This window comes from Hippichthys cyanospilos, chromosome 8 (assembly GCF_059441005.1).
Source record: "Hippichthys cyanospilos isolate Australia breed blue-spotted pipefish chromosome 8, RoL_Hcya_1.0, whole genome shotgun sequence".
Classification (NCBI taxonomy): Eukaryota; Metazoa; Chordata; class Actinopteri; order Syngnathiformes; family Syngnathidae; genus Hippichthys; species Hippichthys cyanospilos.
The window spans coordinates 19,021,769-19,039,846 of NC_142376.1; the positions used below are offsets into that span (position 1 = coordinate 19,021,769).

The 18,078-nt window shown below is 41.1% G+C and overlaps 2 protein-coding genes across 7 annotated transcripts in view; one reads left to right on the plus strand and one right to left on the minus strand.

Moving 5' to 3' along the window:
* The window catches only part of prom2 (prominin 2), a 33,072-nt gene extending 25,165 nt beyond the window's left edge, over nt 1–7,907 (plus strand). For 4 of the 6 annotated variants that reach the window (XM_088421799.1, XM_088421800.1, XM_088421801.1 and 1 more), the window contains 8 exons: nt 193–249; nt 328–417; nt 2,344–2,376; nt 2,465–2,524; nt 4,090–4,149; nt 4,957–5,046; nt 5,151–5,263; nt 6,683–7,907. In XM_088421799.1, coding sequence (XP_088277925.1) covers nt 193–249; nt 328–417; nt 2,344–2,376; nt 2,465–2,524; nt 4,090–4,149; nt 4,957–5,046; nt 5,151–5,263; nt 6,683–6,857 — 678 coding nt within the window. In that variant the 3' untranslated portion in view covers nt 6,858–7,907. Of the gene's footprint in view, nt 1–192; nt 250–327; nt 418–2,343; nt 2,377–2,464; nt 2,525–4,089; nt 4,150–4,956; nt 5,047–5,150; nt 5,268–6,682 lie in introns of those variants that run through there. The other 2 variants (XM_088421803.1, XM_088421802.1) reach the window with 2 other exon arrangements.
* A 694-nt stretch (nt 7,908–8,601) lies between these two features.
* hps6 (HPS6 biogenesis of lysosomal organelles complex 2 subunit 3) lies at nt 8,602–14,396 on the minus strand. Its single transcript, XM_088422188.1, has 2 exons — nt 11,393–14,396; nt 8,602–9,973 (listed from the first exon to the last, which is right to left on the minus strand). Exon 1 carries the CDS (start codon nt 14,107–14,109, stop codon nt 11,404–11,406), a length of 2,706 nt encoding a protein of 901 aa, XP_088278314.1. The 5' UTR covers nt 14,110–14,396; the 3' UTR covers nt 8,602–9,973; nt 11,393–11,403.
* Nucleotides 14,397–18,078: the final 3,682 nt, after the last annotated feature.

The window sequence follows — 18,078 nt, forward strand, 5'->3', positions numbered from 1 at the left end:
TGTTACAAACTCCATAGTCATCATGGACATCCTGGTTTGTGTATTTAATGTGTAAATATATGCATGTTCTCTTAATTACAACATACCTCTTGAAGTAAAAAATATATCTAGTAAACTAACAGTAAAGCGTTTTGTACAAAGTCATAACAGTTATGTGTGAGCGATCATGGAATATGCTTTTGACTGTATCAGGTCAGCACCACTGAACTGGACCAAACTATTAATGACTTCAATGAAAGAGCCAAAACTGTGAGTCACCTCACCAAAACACCACATCAATTGCCTGGAATGATTATTAACACATTTGCCAATCTTGTCACCATTCAGGACAGTCCCCTCCAACAGGCATTCAAAGAATCAGCCCAGGACCTGACCAAGATTAAGATCTCTATAAACAACAGGATCACGCCAGAAATAGTGCGTTGCCGGCTGCTCATCCACTGCTTATATGGAGCTCACTAATAAGTTAGCAAGTTAACATTTAACTAGACGTGGGTGAGCAGATTTTCAAAAATAACGACTTGACAAATATTTCAAATGAAAACCGTAATTCTCACCAGGAGCAATTTATACCATCTTAATCGCTTGCCAATCTGCCGACTGGTGTGGTTGTGTTACTAATTTAGCTCATGCTAAATGCTATCTTGGATGACAGTTCAACAGGTTTAAACGGATCAATGCAGTCACCCTGATCCAACCATTTTTGCACTGTCCCTAAAATTTGCATCCCCTGCCCCTTAAGTTGACATGCATCCCTTGCAATGCGCTAACTGACTAGTCATCGGTTGCTGTTTGGTGCATTGAATTTGTATTTTTATTGACATTTGCAATGCCCAGCTGTGTGAGTAGTCATTGACGCATATCCACAAACCACAAAAACCTATGAAAAGAATATACTGACGAGCATCAACTGTAGCAGGTTCCTGATCCAGATCGCCTGGACGTAAATCTGCTTCAGTCGGTATATTTTAAAAATATTTTTCAAGCTCCGTGTCTAGCTCATGGTGGGATTTGAGTCAGCGATTTGCCTATTGATGTAGTCGAAGCAAATTTTGGATGCCCTCTTCCCCGTAAATACTCAGTAGAGTCTATTCCATAGCACATATCCACCACTTTTCTCTCCTTCCGATTATTTCAAAATATTAAACTGGTCACAGGGAAAACGAAGCATAATGGTGGAAGCTGATACCTAAACAACACACGCCCAAGTTCAAGCAACCAATCAGCATTGGTTAGCACAACGCGCCCCCCTCGAGCTACCCGGGTAGGTAGCCCAAGACCGGGGCTAGCTACTGGGAAAGTGTGGCCAGAAGCTTAACTTGTCTTGTCTGACTTCATTTCTTTCTCATGAAGCCCACTGGCACAGAAGCAGGAAGGACAGTGATCCCTCGATATTTCGCGCCTCGCCTATCGTGCCCTCAGTGTATGTGGATTTTTTTAAATTTTTTTTAACGCTACAGTATAGTGCTACTTTGAGGTTTTTCACTTATCGCGGGAGCTTCCGGCACCCATTAACCGCGAAACACGAGGGAAACCTGTCGTTCTATTTCCAGGATGACATGAAGGTAAAAGTATACAGTTGCTTTCTTTTTAATTGACAAATCAATTGTGTAATTGTAATTGACATGCATAGCAGTTGGCTTGCTTAAAAATTAAAACCTGTGACCTTCAGGGACAAAACAATGGAGCTGGCACAGCCCTCAGTTGACTTTGTGGTTTCGGCGCATTTTCAATAAAGTGTTTGTCAGAAGTTTGCCACACGGTCTGATTAATTCAATCCACTCTTTGATTCTGCGCGCATAGTTACTCTACATGCAGCGCTTCTTCCGATAAGCACTACTCCGCACACTTCTAAAGGCAACATATCGTCTTTTGTGTTTGTAATTGTGGCACTAATTGAACGCCGTATTGTGGCTTTTAAGTGCAACGCACAGAATACTGGGCTTCTTTCCTTTTCTGGCATAACAGTAATATCTAGCACATGAACACATTGCAGGGGGTATGGCGAAACAATTTTTGGACCGTCACATCAACCCAAGCTGCAGGGGCAAGCGGTATTTTTTTTTGCCAAAACATCGGGACTGAGCAAACAAGGTTGGCTATAATGAGGCTGTTAACAAGTTTAATGCTGTTCAAATATCAAATAAGATAGCATGTTATCATTAGTTCCTGGCGAGAAATGATTAGATATTTTCAGTGAAACTGTAGCGTCTTGTTTTGTAAATTTTGAAAATCGGTCGCCCCGAACTACAAAGCTAACTAACGGAACGGATTATCTAGCTAGTGAACAACCACTGGAAAGTGATGCACCATTCACTATTGCTGTCCGCTTTTTCTTTGCAGAAAGTATTAAAACAAGCATTGGACGAGCTGGAAGTGAGCATCTCTCAAGCATACATTCACACTTGATGATAATTTTACCTCAGCTGCTGAAATAAAAAGTACTGTACTATTCTCCCTCTAGAAAGATATGACAAAGTTGGAGGCAAGGCAAAATGAGCTTCAGCAGCAGGACATTAAGGCTGTGAGTAGAAGCACTTTCGCATCACTCCCTCCCTTTCTCCAGTTCTGTCTACCCTTTCCACTCTTTTTGTCTACTGCCCCCTCCCCCTCAAACAAAACAAAGTTTCTCTATTTGGGTAGTATTTTTGATTGATTACTTCTTTCTTGTTCATAGTTGTTTTTTTTTAACTCTTTCAATGATTTCATATGAAATTGCTGCAGTTTTAAGGAAAAATTTGTTTATTTTTACTAGGCTTTAGACGAAACACTTGGCATCTATGCCTTTGTATAATTTTATGAAACATGCCTCCAATTGACATTTGACTTACCATAATTTCTTATCTTATCTTAACAACTCTTTTTCACCCCCTTTAGGACAATGCGTCTCAGAGTTTTTCAAAAAATGGGAGTGGGTATAGGATTGGTAGAAATACGATTAAATGGCATCGCCGCAGTTCATTACACACCTTTCTACAGATTCTAGTGGCATTTAGGAACTTTTCCTTACGCAACAAGCCAGTTCGGGGCCCACTGTCAACAATGTAGCTTGCATTGAACAAGTATTATTTATTGGAGGCATTTGATCATTTTCACTTCTCTGGCACGTTGATATTATTATTATTTTATTATCATAAAATACCAATGGGACAAACAATCCCAGGGCCTGGAACCTACTCTATGTAAGTGGGTATGGCATTTTTGGACTAACTTTCCAAGTATTCTAGACTTATAAACAAGTAATATACTGTAAGCCAAAAGTTTGTTTCGTTAAAAAGTCTTTCGTTAAAAAAAAAAAAAAAAAAAGTAGCGGTGAAAGGGTTGTGGAGTTGAAGAGGACAGCTGAATAATGCCGGAACAAAATTTTTGCACCTTCACTAATTTTTTTTACTTGAGAGGAATTTTGTAAGCTGTCTAATGGATGTCATGACACAACGGAAACTAAATGGGAAAAACTTAATTTGGACCCAATTAGGGCTGTCGGCTGTCAGAGTCCCTAATATTGTTTAGTGAAGATGTTGGTGCAAAACAACAAAAACAGGCACAAACAATTGGGCTAATAGTCAACTGCAGATGGACATACAGTTTGTAACACGTTATATAAAAATGTTCTTTCACTTTTGATATTGTTAGGGTTAGGGTAGTGAAAGTAGTAATGAAAGGTGAAAGGTTAAAGTTGTTTATTCTTGAAAAATAATGGCCATACGCTCCTATCCCACTGAAGGGCAAAGAGTGCGCAAAGGTAGTAGCTATTCTCATCTTTTCAAGTGGGATAGGAGCTAGACTTTAGCTTTATAACAGCTTTATATTTGCCAAATAACGTGTGTGTCCAATGTTTTTGCTTCAGAGTTTCTTTTGATGCGAGGCCCTCTTGCCATGCATGCACCCAATTAACTGAAGGGGGACAAAAAATGTCAAACTGAATCAAAATGCTCTTGATGTTAATAATGCACTACAGACTATAGAGTTCCACTTATTGGGGAGAATCTATTCATTCCTCGTGATTGCATGTTAAACAGCATAGGAGACAAATATTCATCTGGATTTTTTTTTTTTTTTTTTTTAATGAATATTCCTTGTCACCCACAGGCGGTTAAAGACTTTGTGAAACGCCATCTGTCAAGCAGTTTAAAATGTATTGAAAATCTGGTAAGGACTTCCAACAAGTAATATCCATGTTGTGTTTGCTGAACAAATAAAATCCATAACAAACAAGATTACCAATAATGACTCAGAATATACTTATTTGAAACTGGTTACAAGCTGTGACTACACTTTTTATTTTTTTATGCCCTGCTGCTTTTATCATTTTTTTTTTTTTTTTGCTGGTTTTCTGTCAAGTTTCCTTAGGTGTTCAGTGTTCTTGAGTTTGACACCTGCGTTATAGACTATCTGACTTCTGTTGTGCGTCGTATAAGCAAAAAAAAAAATCTACAGAAAATACAAACATTTGGTCAAAAAATGTGTTTGTAATAGAGAATACTGGCCTGTATTTGAAAGAAATCAGACTAATTGACAGTTATCACAACATAATTAAGATAATCATTGGTTGCAGTCCTAACATTTTGACAAACCCTATGTTTTCATTTGAAAAATTAAAAATTTGACGTGAAAACACAGTGACATAAAAATGCTTTAATCTGATTTATTCTGATCCACTAATTTTACCTGTTGATGGGACAGTGCTGTATTCTGAAATGTAAATAAAATTGGTTTGATATAAAAAGACTTGCTGCATTCTAACGTTGGCACTCGTGTGAAAACATTTTTGATGAAAATGTAATTAAAATTGGTTCAATATAAAAAAAAAACTTGCAGCATTCTAACGTGGGCACTAGAGTGAAAACATTTTTGCTGACTATTTTGATGAGAAAACTATGTTTTGAAGAGGCAGATTTGAAAATAAGATAATGATTTATCAAAGGAAGTATTTTTTACCTTTGTTTTGTCGGTCAGATTAAGGAGGATCTTGGCCGCTGTGGCCCTCTGGCTGAGGTCGTGCTCTCTGCTGAAAGCATCGTCTGTTTCTACCTCGTCTCATCTCTGGTAAGCAAAAACCTTAACGCAGAAAAGGGGACCAATCGTCGGATCCAAATGACCTATTTGTGATTGGTTGGATCTGTTTTTTTTTTTTTTTTGCTTTCCTTTAGAATGCCTTCTGGTTCAGTCTTGGCTGGTGTGTGACCTTTTTCATCCCCAGCATCATATTGTCCATTAAACTAGCAAAGTACTACAGGAGAATGAAGTATTCTGACACCATGGAGTGAGTACATTTACATTATAATGTCCATGCATCCTAAAGGGGACAATAATTTGTTTGTGTTGAAAAAAAAATCATTTGTTTTAAAAAGTCATTCTAAATGTTAATAATATGCAATGTACATTTTTTAAAAAACATAATCATAGGTCATATAAACGCTAATTGTATTACTCATCATGTTGCGCCTCGTGTTGCAAGGCTGACATGTTTCGCCACTGTCTGTGCAATGGATACCGAAAAACGCTCGTCTTAAAAAAAACAAAAACAAAAAGAAAAAATGCTGTTCTCATCGAACTGGCCAAACAAGCCATCAATCAGCTCACGGCCACTCCTACAAGACACGTGATTGGCTCACGGCACGACATCAATCAGAAGTTGTTATCCACACCTGCCCTTGGTTGGTGGTCGCGCCGGGACACAATCACGTGCCTTGCAGGAGTAAAATTGTATAAGTATACCTAAAATTGTATCCTTAACATTAACAAAACTAAAAATAAATAGAAATCAACAACTTTTTTTCAATGGTTTTTACAAGTTACAGGTTAATCTGAAAGTGAAAAAAAAACATATGCATCAAAGTGCCTGAATTTAAAAAAAAAAAAAAAATCGTATTTGAACAAGAAATATCTGACCGTTTGATGCTAAACACATAAAATCTATAATTAATACAAGTACTTTGATCTGGAACATCAACACAGACTCCCACGATCTTAAACATTTTAACCTGAAGGGAATGGTATAAAACATCCATTAAAAAAAACCAAAACAAACCTTAATCATTAATGTGATTCGGAAAAAAAAAGTTGTTGACAGCACTTTAAATAGTTTTAACCCTCCACATAGACTTAGACAATGAGAGCACCATCGCATCATCTGGTCCTGTGGATGTACAATTATGCCGCGTTCACATAGAACGCGTCAAAGCGCGTCATTTATGACGAGCATTATGTCGCGGGGTCGAGAGGATCACTTGCGAAGTGACTTTTTGTGACCTTTGGCGTGAGGGGAGGGGACTGAGCTTGCTGTGCACTTTACGGTGGATCCAGAAAGGAGAAGATTGCTTGACTTTTCTGGGATGTAGCACAGCCAATATTTTCTTCTCCAGCACCTTAATTCTGTTTTACGTTGCGTGTCCCTTGCTTTGTGGCGATACGCGTCTTTATTTTTCTCCAAGTTAGAAGTATTTTTAGTGCTCTCTCTCTCTGGTTCCACAAGCACTTGACTGTCCTCTACTTTGTAAACATCATGCCAAAATCATTGTCCAAAAGGAACAGAATAGCTAAATGGAAAACTATTGAATTCAATTTGTCGCCAGGAACGAGAACCGATCCCTTCATGATTAAGTGCCTCATTAGGATTCATGTCACCGTCATTACTTTTTTCTTTTTCATTTTTAAATTAATTATTTTTTTCTCTTTAAAGTTACCCACCAGGTTCCGATATTAGCATGGTAGATTTAGGATCCAACGGCAGGCATGGAAGAAGACTAAGCATGAGTACACGATCTGAAAGTGTAAAGGTATTTACGTCGCAGAAAAAAATCAGACAAAATAAAATAGCAGATCTCCAGAGTTGCAGAACATATGCTACCAAGTAACAACGGCAACGACAAGGACAGCAAACTGACAAGGACTGAAAGAAAGCGGCGAAATACATAGAAGAAAACTACATTCAGGCAAACTGGCAAGACCAAGAGGAACTCCTGGACAAGACATGATTGGCTGAGAGCTCACACCGCAGATCGCTCATAGACTCATAGATCGTTTGAGTCAGCATTTACCATGTAACTGTTTTATAATTATCCTTTCATGTTTTCTTGTCACATTTGTGTTCTTTGGTTGTATTATATTGTGAATTGCATTGGGACCATATTGATTTTGCACTTGAAATTGACGGATTGATTGATTCATTGAATTGTTCAATAATGTTATCATGCGAGCCAATATGGTCTTATCGGAATTGACCAAGCCACAGATTTTGTCACCCCTAACCAGGAAGCACAACGTGCTCTGTCGTAAAAAGTGCCTGAGCATTCCTTGTCTGCCGATGTGTTATCTGAGAAGTGACATTGTCACCGTAATGAGTGCGGCCTCGTTCGTTCAACGCGTTCTTGAATGTATGTTGTACATTTACCTTAGATTAAAAAAAAGTCACGGGAGGGTAACCCTTACCCCTAAGTGCTTGTCATTTTTGCCTAATTCAGAGAAATCATTTGTAAGCGACTGAATTAGATTTGATTGAATTAGATCAGTAGGCAGCATGAATTACTGTAATATCAGTTATGATCTGCCATATTTGTATGCGGGATAGGCCCCACACTGGAGGTTCCCCACCCCTGCGTAATTTGTTGCTGCGACAATTCTGAAAAGAGGACAGTTGTATGCCAACTTGCATACAACTTGCACTTTTGTAAGCTGAAAAGGTGACCGCTTATTGTGACACGTGTAAATTCTATTGTATTTCCACAATTTTCAACTCATTGTTTTGGAGGTGTTCATGTACCACAAAAACTGTTCAACGGAGCAATCAGGCTCCTTTGTGAATCACCTCTTAATGAAAACAGGTTATCATCGCATTTGTTTTTTTGTGGAGTGGTTTTGACCCCCCCTCCCCCAAATATTCATTAAAATGCATCCATTTGAAACTATTTTCCCATTGTCTACGTTTGTACTAAGAGTTATTAGGGCAACAATGCACACCCACACACAAATACACAGGTGGATTAGGTCTGAAAGTAGCACGTAAATATTAGTGAATATCTAAAAGATTTTTTGGTGACTTAGTGATGCAATCATGCATCACAGCACAAAAGATTACTAATAATGCCAGAAGAAATGTTTGAGTCTGAATGTAAAAATAAAGCCTATAATTTGCCACAAGGTGGCGGTGTTACCGACAAACGCCTCATTCAGTCTCATTGTTGTCCGTACAGTATTGACGTTGACGTGACTGGAAACATACAGGGTAGTCAACACAGAAAAATTGACGGCATCCATCCCTGTGGACCGTATCGTAGTGTCGTTGCAGCAAGACATTGAGCCTCCATCGATTTTAGGAAAGCAATCCAGGTGGACCTAATGTTGTGGCCTTTGAATACTACTGTATAAGCAAGTGAGGAGGAACAATCCACCAGGAATCTCTTGGGACATTCTGATTACTACCCGGTTCAAATTTTGGACTGCTGCTGTGATCCTTTACATCCCCATGTGAAACCTTTTCATCGGCAGTAAGAATGACATGCCCTGCATTCTCACCCCTGCTCGTTAGAAGAAATCGGCCGGTTTTAGCATTTAAAGGTTTATTGAAAACCATTAAATGTACCAAATAGCAAAATACCGAGAGAAAAATATTGATGTGTACTAAAGCAGCATTGGCAACATGGCTGGAAACAGCATGAGTAAACACAGGTGGCACGTTTGTTTTAGTCTACTTGGTTAAACCACTGCTTCACAGGTCATAAAGGTGTTGTACATGTTTTGGTTGAAATAAAAGTAAAAAAAACAACTGGAAAATATACACAAAATCAGGTGACTTGGACTCGAGTGCAAACAAAAAAAAACCAAACATGATCAGGATATCCCTAGTTTAGATGTAAATTTATTTATGCCTTCTTCATACCCATACCTGCAAGAAAAAAAAAAAGCCTGGATCACAAATCTAGCATTCTGCCACCTGTGTAAAACCTCAATTTCATCATTTAACTCCTTTTCAAAATGTTTTTTTTTTTTAATGGCAAATTAATCAAACGATTTATATGTACGTATAAAACAATCATCCATTATCTTTAGCCGCTTATCCTCACTAGGGCTGCTGGCTTGCATAAATAAAAAATAAAATCTCCAGCACTAGCAAGGTACCATGCATTGAGGTATCACTCATGCGGAGACTACGAACTTATTAGCTGCTGAATTGTCAAAAGCATACAGAACGTTAAATAAAGGTGGGAAAACATTAAGTTTGCATATGTAAAATCATTTTGAAAAATTTTCTAATATATTAATTATAATAAATATAAACGGTGTTTTCAACCTGTTAAATGCTACAAAAAATATTGGACACAACATTTGTCTTTTTTTTTTTTTTGCTTTATAAGAAAAACACTTTTCCAAGAAAACTGATGAACACAAATACATTTAAGGAAGAACGTGACTAAGTTATGCAGAATTTCAAGCTGAAAAAGCATGACCATTTTATTATTTTAATAGCATTCATTATAGTTGGTTTGTTTTTACACATGGTAGCCTACCTTGGACAAACCAGACTATTCAAGCCACATTAATAAGTCACTTTAAAAAGTTCACTGAAGCAAGTGTTGATAAATTTAGCGATAACACTCAGCTGATTGCAGTCGTGCCAAATGTTCTAAGTACACAATGGGAATGGCATTTAAACCAAAGCAACCATCTTGGGGCTTTTCAGTCAGTCAGGGCTTTTGTCACCTGCAAATTCTTTCACCTTAAATGCCGCATTAAGCGCAGAACAGTATGACAGAACCACTTGGCACTTGAATAAATTAATACAAACATGACTGAGGTTAAAGCAATTGAGCAATCGGCAATGGAGGTCAACAGAAAAAACCTGAATTGTGCTGTGGAAGACACACTGCAAGAGCATGCACCCTCTTCTCAGACAGGAATTCCTCCCAAATTGCATTTAGAGTCCCGACTATTGGTTCCTTTTCCTTTGGAATCTCTGTCAGGAATGTCTTGTGTTCTGGAATAGAGCGAGGGCACGGTGCAGCGTCAGACATTGCGGAGCATTCGGGGACAGGCTTTCCTTTGACGTGTCAGTTAAAAAACAACCATGTCAACATAAACGCGAGCATTTAAAAAAAAAATGTAACCCCCTTTACCAAAATGCAATAAATATTTCTTGTCCATGCAAAAGTAGAAGTTGTAAGTTGTCAAGTGCATTAGCCAAACAGCAGAAAAATATGACAGATTTCACTTTATACGTTTAAAAAAAAGGATAAAATCATCTAGCCATGTAGCAATTGCTCACCATCTCAGTTGATTTTGGATGAAGACAGCGTGCACCATGGACCGATTGCAGCACAAACAGTATAGTCAGTCATTGGGCTATTCGGTGTTGTCAATGAAGCCAACATGCATGATTTTCTAATGTAAGAGGAAGTACACAGCTGAGATTCAGCTCAAAGCCTCGCTCTCCACTGAACCACCACGCTGGCCTTATATCAAACTTAAATGGAACTTGAACTTATTTTTGTGTTAATGTGGCCAAATGTCAATGCAAGCTAATGGACTTTCAGACATTTAACAGGAAAGCAACCTCCAAATATTATTTGACAATAATGTGTTCAATACAGCTTCTATAGTCTAAATACAATATTGTGACTGATATTGTGTTTGTGCAATATGAATGAAGCTGCCAATTTCACCCATTCGATCCATCTCAGCCGTTTTGCAACTTGCTGGCCACTGAAAATGACATCACACTTGCTGAGTGATGTCATTGTCAGTAGACAGCATGTGACAAAAAGGCCACCACCCACCCTGATTCCTGATTCTGCCGCTTAAATTATATTGCACACACACAATTTGAATCAGAATGTCATGATAAGAGAACTGGGTGCATTGAGAATATATTATGATAAAGAATTTATTTGGGGCTCTCTCCTACAAAGTGACACTGTGTAAAATTTAGCATTGGACAGCAGGAGGAGTGTTTATTGTTATGCTTATTGTAATGTCACATGCGAAAAGTTACACATACTCCCAAGGGGTATGTGTAATTTAGGGGCATTACGGTAAATGCAGCAATACACACTAGTCCCGTTGTCCGTAGCGATAACAGACATGCCGACCTCTGGAGGAGTGCCACCCCCCATGTAATATACTTTCATGAGAACACACTGAAGGTCGTTAAGAACTTGGAAGTTTTTGAAATTTATAATCATTTAGTTGTTTATTTTTGAATGAAAAATGGTCTAAATCTTACACAGTGTCACTTTAACACAGCCGCAGCAAAGGTCATTCACGTGCAGATAACACCGAAGGGCTAAATGACTTCACGGGCACACTGCGCACATGTTCAAATTAGCGAAAATACTTTGTTGTGAGTAGTCAACACGTGACATGTGACCAAGAGTCTTCAAAAAGTGTGTGTGGTCACCTCACAGATGGTCAGCAGGTAGAACCAGGAAGCACGGTGCTGTCCTGGGGCGAGTCTGCGCTGGTTCTGGATGGTTCGACGGGCAGGCGGGGGGGTGCAGGAGGCGGGTATGAAGGGGACTGGAGGATGTCGGCGTAATGCTGGCTAGGCTTGGTCTCCCTCTGGAGAACTTTTCTCAGCAGAGGTTTGAGGAGGCCAATGGTCACCTGACCACTCTGCGGGTCAGCGAAGGGAACTGGGGATGGGCCAGGCCTGAAGGCCATAGAAATGGCTGAGTGGGACGGGGCGATGGGTGCCGGGAGGTTTTTCAGCACCAGGTTCAGAATGGTAGTGACGGTGAGGTCCTCCGGGCACAGGGCCCACAATAGCTCCAGGTAGGGATCCAGTTCTCTGTGCTGGGTCACCTCGCACAGCAAGGTGCTGAAGATCTCTTTGTTCAGCAGGGGACTCTGCTTGCTGAACCTCTGGGCCACCTGGATCACCTTCTCCCACTGCCGCTGTCCGATCAAGATCCTCAGTGCCTGGAGGATGGCGTTGGGTCGCCCGCTGACCATCAACACTTCCACCTCCAGTTCTTGCTGCAGGTCCCGGCGCATTCTCGCAGACGACAGGACGGCCAGGGAGCGCTTGTAGATGGGCAAGTTGCGCTCGCCGTTTTCTCGTCGACTGGCGGGAAAGCTCCAGGGGGAAGCAGACAGGCCCAGCCCCAGTGCAGCTGAGCCCTGTTGTTGCTGGCTGAGCTCTACGAAACGGGGCAGCCAATCGGGCTGGAAGCGTAACACGGAATGGCAGAGCAGTTCGAAGACGGGCAGGGCGGCGGACGTGAGGGACCTTTCCCGTTTGGACGTACAATTGGCGTTGTGATCCGATTCGGGGCTGCTATTGCTATGCTTTGATCCGCCGTTTGTAAGGGGGGGCGCGCTTGGGAAGCTTGGCGCCGTACCGAGCACGGTTTTCCACACATTCGCAGGAGCCTGGCTGGACAGAGAGCCGTCCCCATTGTGGTGGAGCCGGAGAGCGGCCTGCGCCGCTCTCCACGCTTGGCATGGGAAGACGTCGAAGACCGAATTGAGCGCGAGCAGGTGGTCCTGATGCGGTTCCGAGGATGACAGCAGCCGGGCTATTTCTTTCTCTACTAGGCTCTCACAAAGCACCTCCACTTCTTTCATGCTGCCCCTCACCAGAGTCCCCTTCAGCTCCTCCACTGCGACCAACGCCTTCAGATCGGGCTCCAGCGAGAATCTCAGCTTGACCTCAGCCACGTCGTCTCCAACGTCTCCATTTTCTGACGGCTCTGCTGCTCTCCGCTTGGGCCCGAAGCTGAGGTAGTCCTTGAGGATGGATGCCAAAGAAATGGGTGCCTGGAATCTCCCCCCTTCCTTTAAGGTGTCCACGGTGAGTCGGGTGCTGCTCAGGCTCCTCTGCTGGTAATATTTGCAAGCCTCCTCAAACACAGCTTCCACCAGGAGGGCCCCGGGTTGAATGTTCTCCGCTGCAGTGAACGAAGGCAACTTTGCTTTTGGGTTTATCGCGTCCATTTCTTGGAGTGAAAGTTGAAATAGTCCAGTGTCTGAGAGAACGCGGGGTGATCCGTCAGTCCCTATAGCAAATAAAATCCCCTCCCTGTTTAGAATGATTGTTTCCAGCTCTTTGCCACACTTCAAGTCTATGAGATAGAGATTTTGGCCTAAGACCAGCACCAAGGTGTCCTGGTATGTGCAGAGGCTGCTGTGTGTTGAGTGTTTAAGTAAGCATGTGTCTGCCATCTTGCATATGTGGCGCAGAATCCCATCGCTTTGCAGGAGACACACCCAGCCCGTGTTGAGAAGCAGCAGCAAACCCCCGCAAGCTGCAGGAGAGACATTGAGGATTTCAGGGGGGTCAGCGGCTGACAGAAACCCCAAACAGTCCGTGATCAGCTTCCGAAAATCAGACTCCTTCGCAGATTGCTTCTTCAAAGGGGTGGCTTTACACACGGTGCTGATCCGGAAGGAGTTTTGGCGAGGGTACCAGGAGAGGAAGAATTTCCTCAGCGGTTTCAATTTGACATCCGGAACGAGGTGCACGCATTGCCCCGAGGCGACCACGCTGAATCGAGGGTTGTTGTGCAGGGTGATTTTCACGCTTCCTAAAATGACAGCGCTCTCCTCCAGCTCAAAGTCTCTCCTGCAGATACAATGTCTCAGCTTACTTCTGGCAGAGCTGAGGACAGGGGAGCTCTCTGAGGGGGGCCGCTCCTCACACCAGACGATTAGATTAGGGCAGGCGCACACAGACACAACTCGGGCCCGGGTACCGTTGCACAAGTCGGCTATTTGCAGGAAACTCCAGCCTCCCTTGCAATCCTGGAACTGCCAAAACTCAGCTTGTCCATTCTCGTAAATCACAGCCACAGTCAAAAAATCCCTGCTGACGTCACGATTATTATTAACAGTGTCCAAGTATAAGATATCCACAATGGGAACACCACACGCGGAGCTCAACTCCAGCTTCCTCCGAGCGTGGACCAGCTGAGGTCTTTCATACTTGTCCAGAGTCACAAGACCGACTTTGGGCTTGTGGAGGATGACATGAACGTGACGTCCATCGGGGCTCAGACGAACGTTAGCCAGCCTGTTTTGAGGAGCGTTATTTAAACTCTCGTACAGTTCATTCTTGCCGGTATAGTCCCCGAAATCAGACAGTTGCTTCAGCACAAAGCGCGACATGACTCCCATAGCGCGAGTAGCGGAATGTACGCGTTAACTAGCACGCTAGCCAGCCCGTGTAGCACAGCAACCCGCTAACCGAACGGCATCCCGCCGCGTCATGTGAGCGCTATTCACTCGCCTTCAGCGTCCGCCGGCAGGGCAAATCCACTCCAACATGGCTCGGCGGGGCGCTTCGAATGACGACGGCGGCCGACGACCGGAAAGACCCGTCGGTCGCTACCAGGACAGAAAAAGGAGTTTGGGAGTGCGAAGGGACTGGGGCGCATTCCGATGCTACACGGCGCTAGCTGACATCACGGGACTGTTTATTTCCGGACACAGAGCGTGATTTGCATAAAAGGGAGGCGCGAGAAAGAATGCGCAGTAACTGTCGAAAGTTTGCCTTCAAATGCAATTTGTCAGGATTGCCTGGAAGAACGTTTTGTTTGGCTTTGTTGAAAACAATTGAGAGAAAAACTGATTCTATTCATCCATAAAATTTACTCATGCTTTTGTCAAAATACCACATTAATTGGTCCAAATCTATTGCAAGAAAACTTTGTTTTAATGTGTTTTACAACGAGACTAGACAATACCATCTTTTAATTGAATATTCGGACAATAGAGGTTTGTGAAAAGTTAAACGTATTTATATAAATTCATATAGTCCGAGCACAGAGAAATGTTTATGTATTATTTGTTCCCTTTTTTCTGTCTCTACCTTTTTATATTCTTTTGGTTTCGTTGTCTCTGATATTTCTTTCATATCTTCGACTATTTTTAGCTTGTTGTTTAGAGTAGTTCATACATTTCCTTCTTTATATTAAGGTTAGAACAATTTTTAAAAAGCCTTCACATGCAACCTTTTTTGAACATTTTTGTTCTCTTCATCAGAAGTTAAATAGACCTGTTAGTTATTTAGCCATTTTTAGAAGTAAAAATATAATATTTGATCCATAATTAATATGATAAACAAACAGTTTTCTGACTTGCTATGGACCCCAAAACATGCATAATGGGTATATTGGACATTCAAAATTGCCCTTAAATGTGTCTGTGACTATGAATGGTGGTTTATTTCCATTTGCCCTGTAATTGATTGGCAACCAGTTCAGGGGGTACCCCAACTGCAGCCTGAAATTAAGGGGTGAAGAAAATGGCTTGAAGGTTCCCTGACTGGGTCCATACCTAATTTATGAATAATTATGATTGATCTCAAAGCCAAGGCTAAATTGGAGTGTCCAATATACATACTATGCATGTTTTTTGGGGCTTGTGGGAGGAACCCGAGTACTCCACCCAGGCAGAGGGAGAACATGCATACTCCACACAGGAAGGCCAAAGCCAGAACTGAACTGGGGACCACCGAACTATGAGGTGGACGTGCTAAGCCCTCTACCACCGTGACGTGCATGTGTACATGTGATGCAATTTTCAGTTGACATTCAAAGTAATTTAAATATCAAAAGAAAAGCAATGTTCTACTGCTGATGTGGCTAAATACATAAAGTTATCCCATTCGTGCTGAAGCAAAACTTACTTAAAAACCTATTCTAACTAAAATGTGTTATTTCAAATTTGTCAAAGTAGATGTAACTTAGAGCTTTTTACTCTTTTAGCATTCTCTCTAATATCACTTAGAAATGGTCTCTAATAATCTTGAAAGAGCTTGCAGAATAACGCCACGTGACTTGAAGGAAGGTCAGGGGCAATTCAATCAAGTGTGCATGCCGATTTCCTAAAAAATTTGAACGACAGCTATGAGAGGCCATGATCAGAAAGGCACTTAAATAACAGCCTCTAAGTGGGTATAAACAACCATTTTTTTTAAAACATCCTTTCGTTTGAAAAACAGATCCATACGTAGCCCGATGAAAATTTCACAAACAAAAACAAACTAGGAGCTGCATCCAATTTGTAAGAGTGGACGCTTTCCGGGCTGATTTAATCAAGTTGCTCTGAATTAAATCACCTTGTGATCCCAATAACATAATCACATCAAGAAGAATGTTCAACAGTCTCTCATTTATGCCTGACCTTATATAATTACAACACCGTCCCATGATTTTAGAATGAGATTTAAGTAGCAAAACATTTCTCTCAAAGCATTCAACCCCCCCAAAAAAACAATCGTTGAACTTTTGTGTGTGTATGCACCTTACCAAAAATCCAGTAGATGGCGTTATTGATCCTCAGAGTGCATTCTTTGAACGCAGATTTTTCACCTGTTTTTTTATAAAGTTCTCCCACTGCGCTCATACTTAATTTATGAATTGTTATGATTGATCAACAAGACGAATATTATTATGTATTTAGTTTTTTTTTGCCAATTCGTCAGGGTTTTAATGAATTACATTAAATGCCGAGCTGTTGGTTAAAGTCCGATTTAAGCTTGGCAAATTCTGTTTAATTTACACAACTCAGTGGTAGCATAAGAAAGTACGATACTTTAATATTTGATTGTTAGCCCCTGCGCCCATGAACAGGGAAAGGCGGCCCAGCGTCTAGACACTGGGTGTGGGAGACAATACTGTCTCGCTCGCCAACTGGCACTTCGTGTGTCTGCAGCCTCTCATTGTCAAAATCCCCTGCCATCCTTCCCACAGCCTCGCCCTGTATCTTCTCAACACAGAACGAGAATACTGTACAAGCAAGCGTGAAGCTATCGATATGGAGTAACCACTTTTGACTGGCAAATATGTCAAGGTTTTTTATTTTTATTTTATTTTTTTGCAATTTCCTGCATTAAAACTATGTTTATAATTCATTTGATGGCAACATTATTTTTTATGTACAATTCATACCTTGAAAAAAGACGATTTTGCCACTTGGTCTAGACTGAAAATGGCATTAGACGTGCTCAAGGCTCAGGTAACAAGCTCAGCTTGCGAATGTCTCACGATCGAACCCAGAAAACTCAAAAGCCGTGGTCTGTTATCACCTGATCCTTGAGCAAAGTGAATGTTTTTTATTCAGTTGACAGAACGTGGAAAAACATGATTTTAAGGTATTAGATTAATTGTCAATGAAAAGTAATTTAGTTATCAAAAAAATGATAGATCAAAGGATAGCTTTTTATTGCCAGATATGGTCCTAATGACACATTGATCTTACATGCTGTTCGATGTGTATGCTTGCTCGCAGAAACAATTGCTTTTTGCAATCTAGTGCTGAGGGACTGCATACTGACAGATTATTTTAATTCGAGTTTTTCTGCTTCATTTGGATGATTGAAATGTAAAGTTTTTTTTTTTTTTGTATAAATCCAACAGAATTGAGCAATGGACTGACGATTGGCCATCGATTCCAAATTTTGGCTTGAAAAATCCACGGGGAGGTGCCATCGACTGACGGCCCAACAATAAAATGCCCATCTCTGCAAATTGTACCTTCCACTCGAACCGGCTGGTCTGTCACTGACTACGCATAGAATTTCACCTGTGTGACATTATGCCACAGTACAATTATGAGACAGGTGGAAAGCTTACCGTCAAACTTTTTCAAACAGCAGCACCTAAGAAACAAAATAACTTTGCTGTTTGGCTTCATTTGCACATAAGATTGCTCTGATAAAAAGAAAAAAAAAAAGGAGAGCTGTAGGTGTGTTGTCATAGCAACATATCTGAGTGGGAATCCATTTATTTGTCTGGCTTCAAAATTTCCCAGGTTTTCTTGAAGTGTTAATGTCTATGACTGGGTTCTTTCTTTTTCTCAAATGGCACTAAAATGTATGGGGACAAAAACACAAACAAACCCCAACTAAGCCAAGGCATTTGATGTTTTTTTTGTTTTTTGTTTTTTTGTTTTAAATAAATTGTGTGTTCGACGTCCAGTCACAAATAAAATGTAATACTTTGTGCGTATGTGCGTCTCCATGTGTATGTGTTTCATAATTAAGTGGCACATCCACAACAATATAATGGGCATCTGTACTCCCTTTAATACCGCCTGGAGTTGACAGCAAAATTGAGGTAATGATGCGAAGCCCATGACACT

Bases quoted from the DNA above. Each gene is read 5' to 3' on its own strand.
- hps6 (XM_088422188.1), bottom strand. From the start codon at position 14,109: ATGGGAGTCATGTCGCGCTTTGTGCTGAAGCAACTGTCTGATTTCGGG.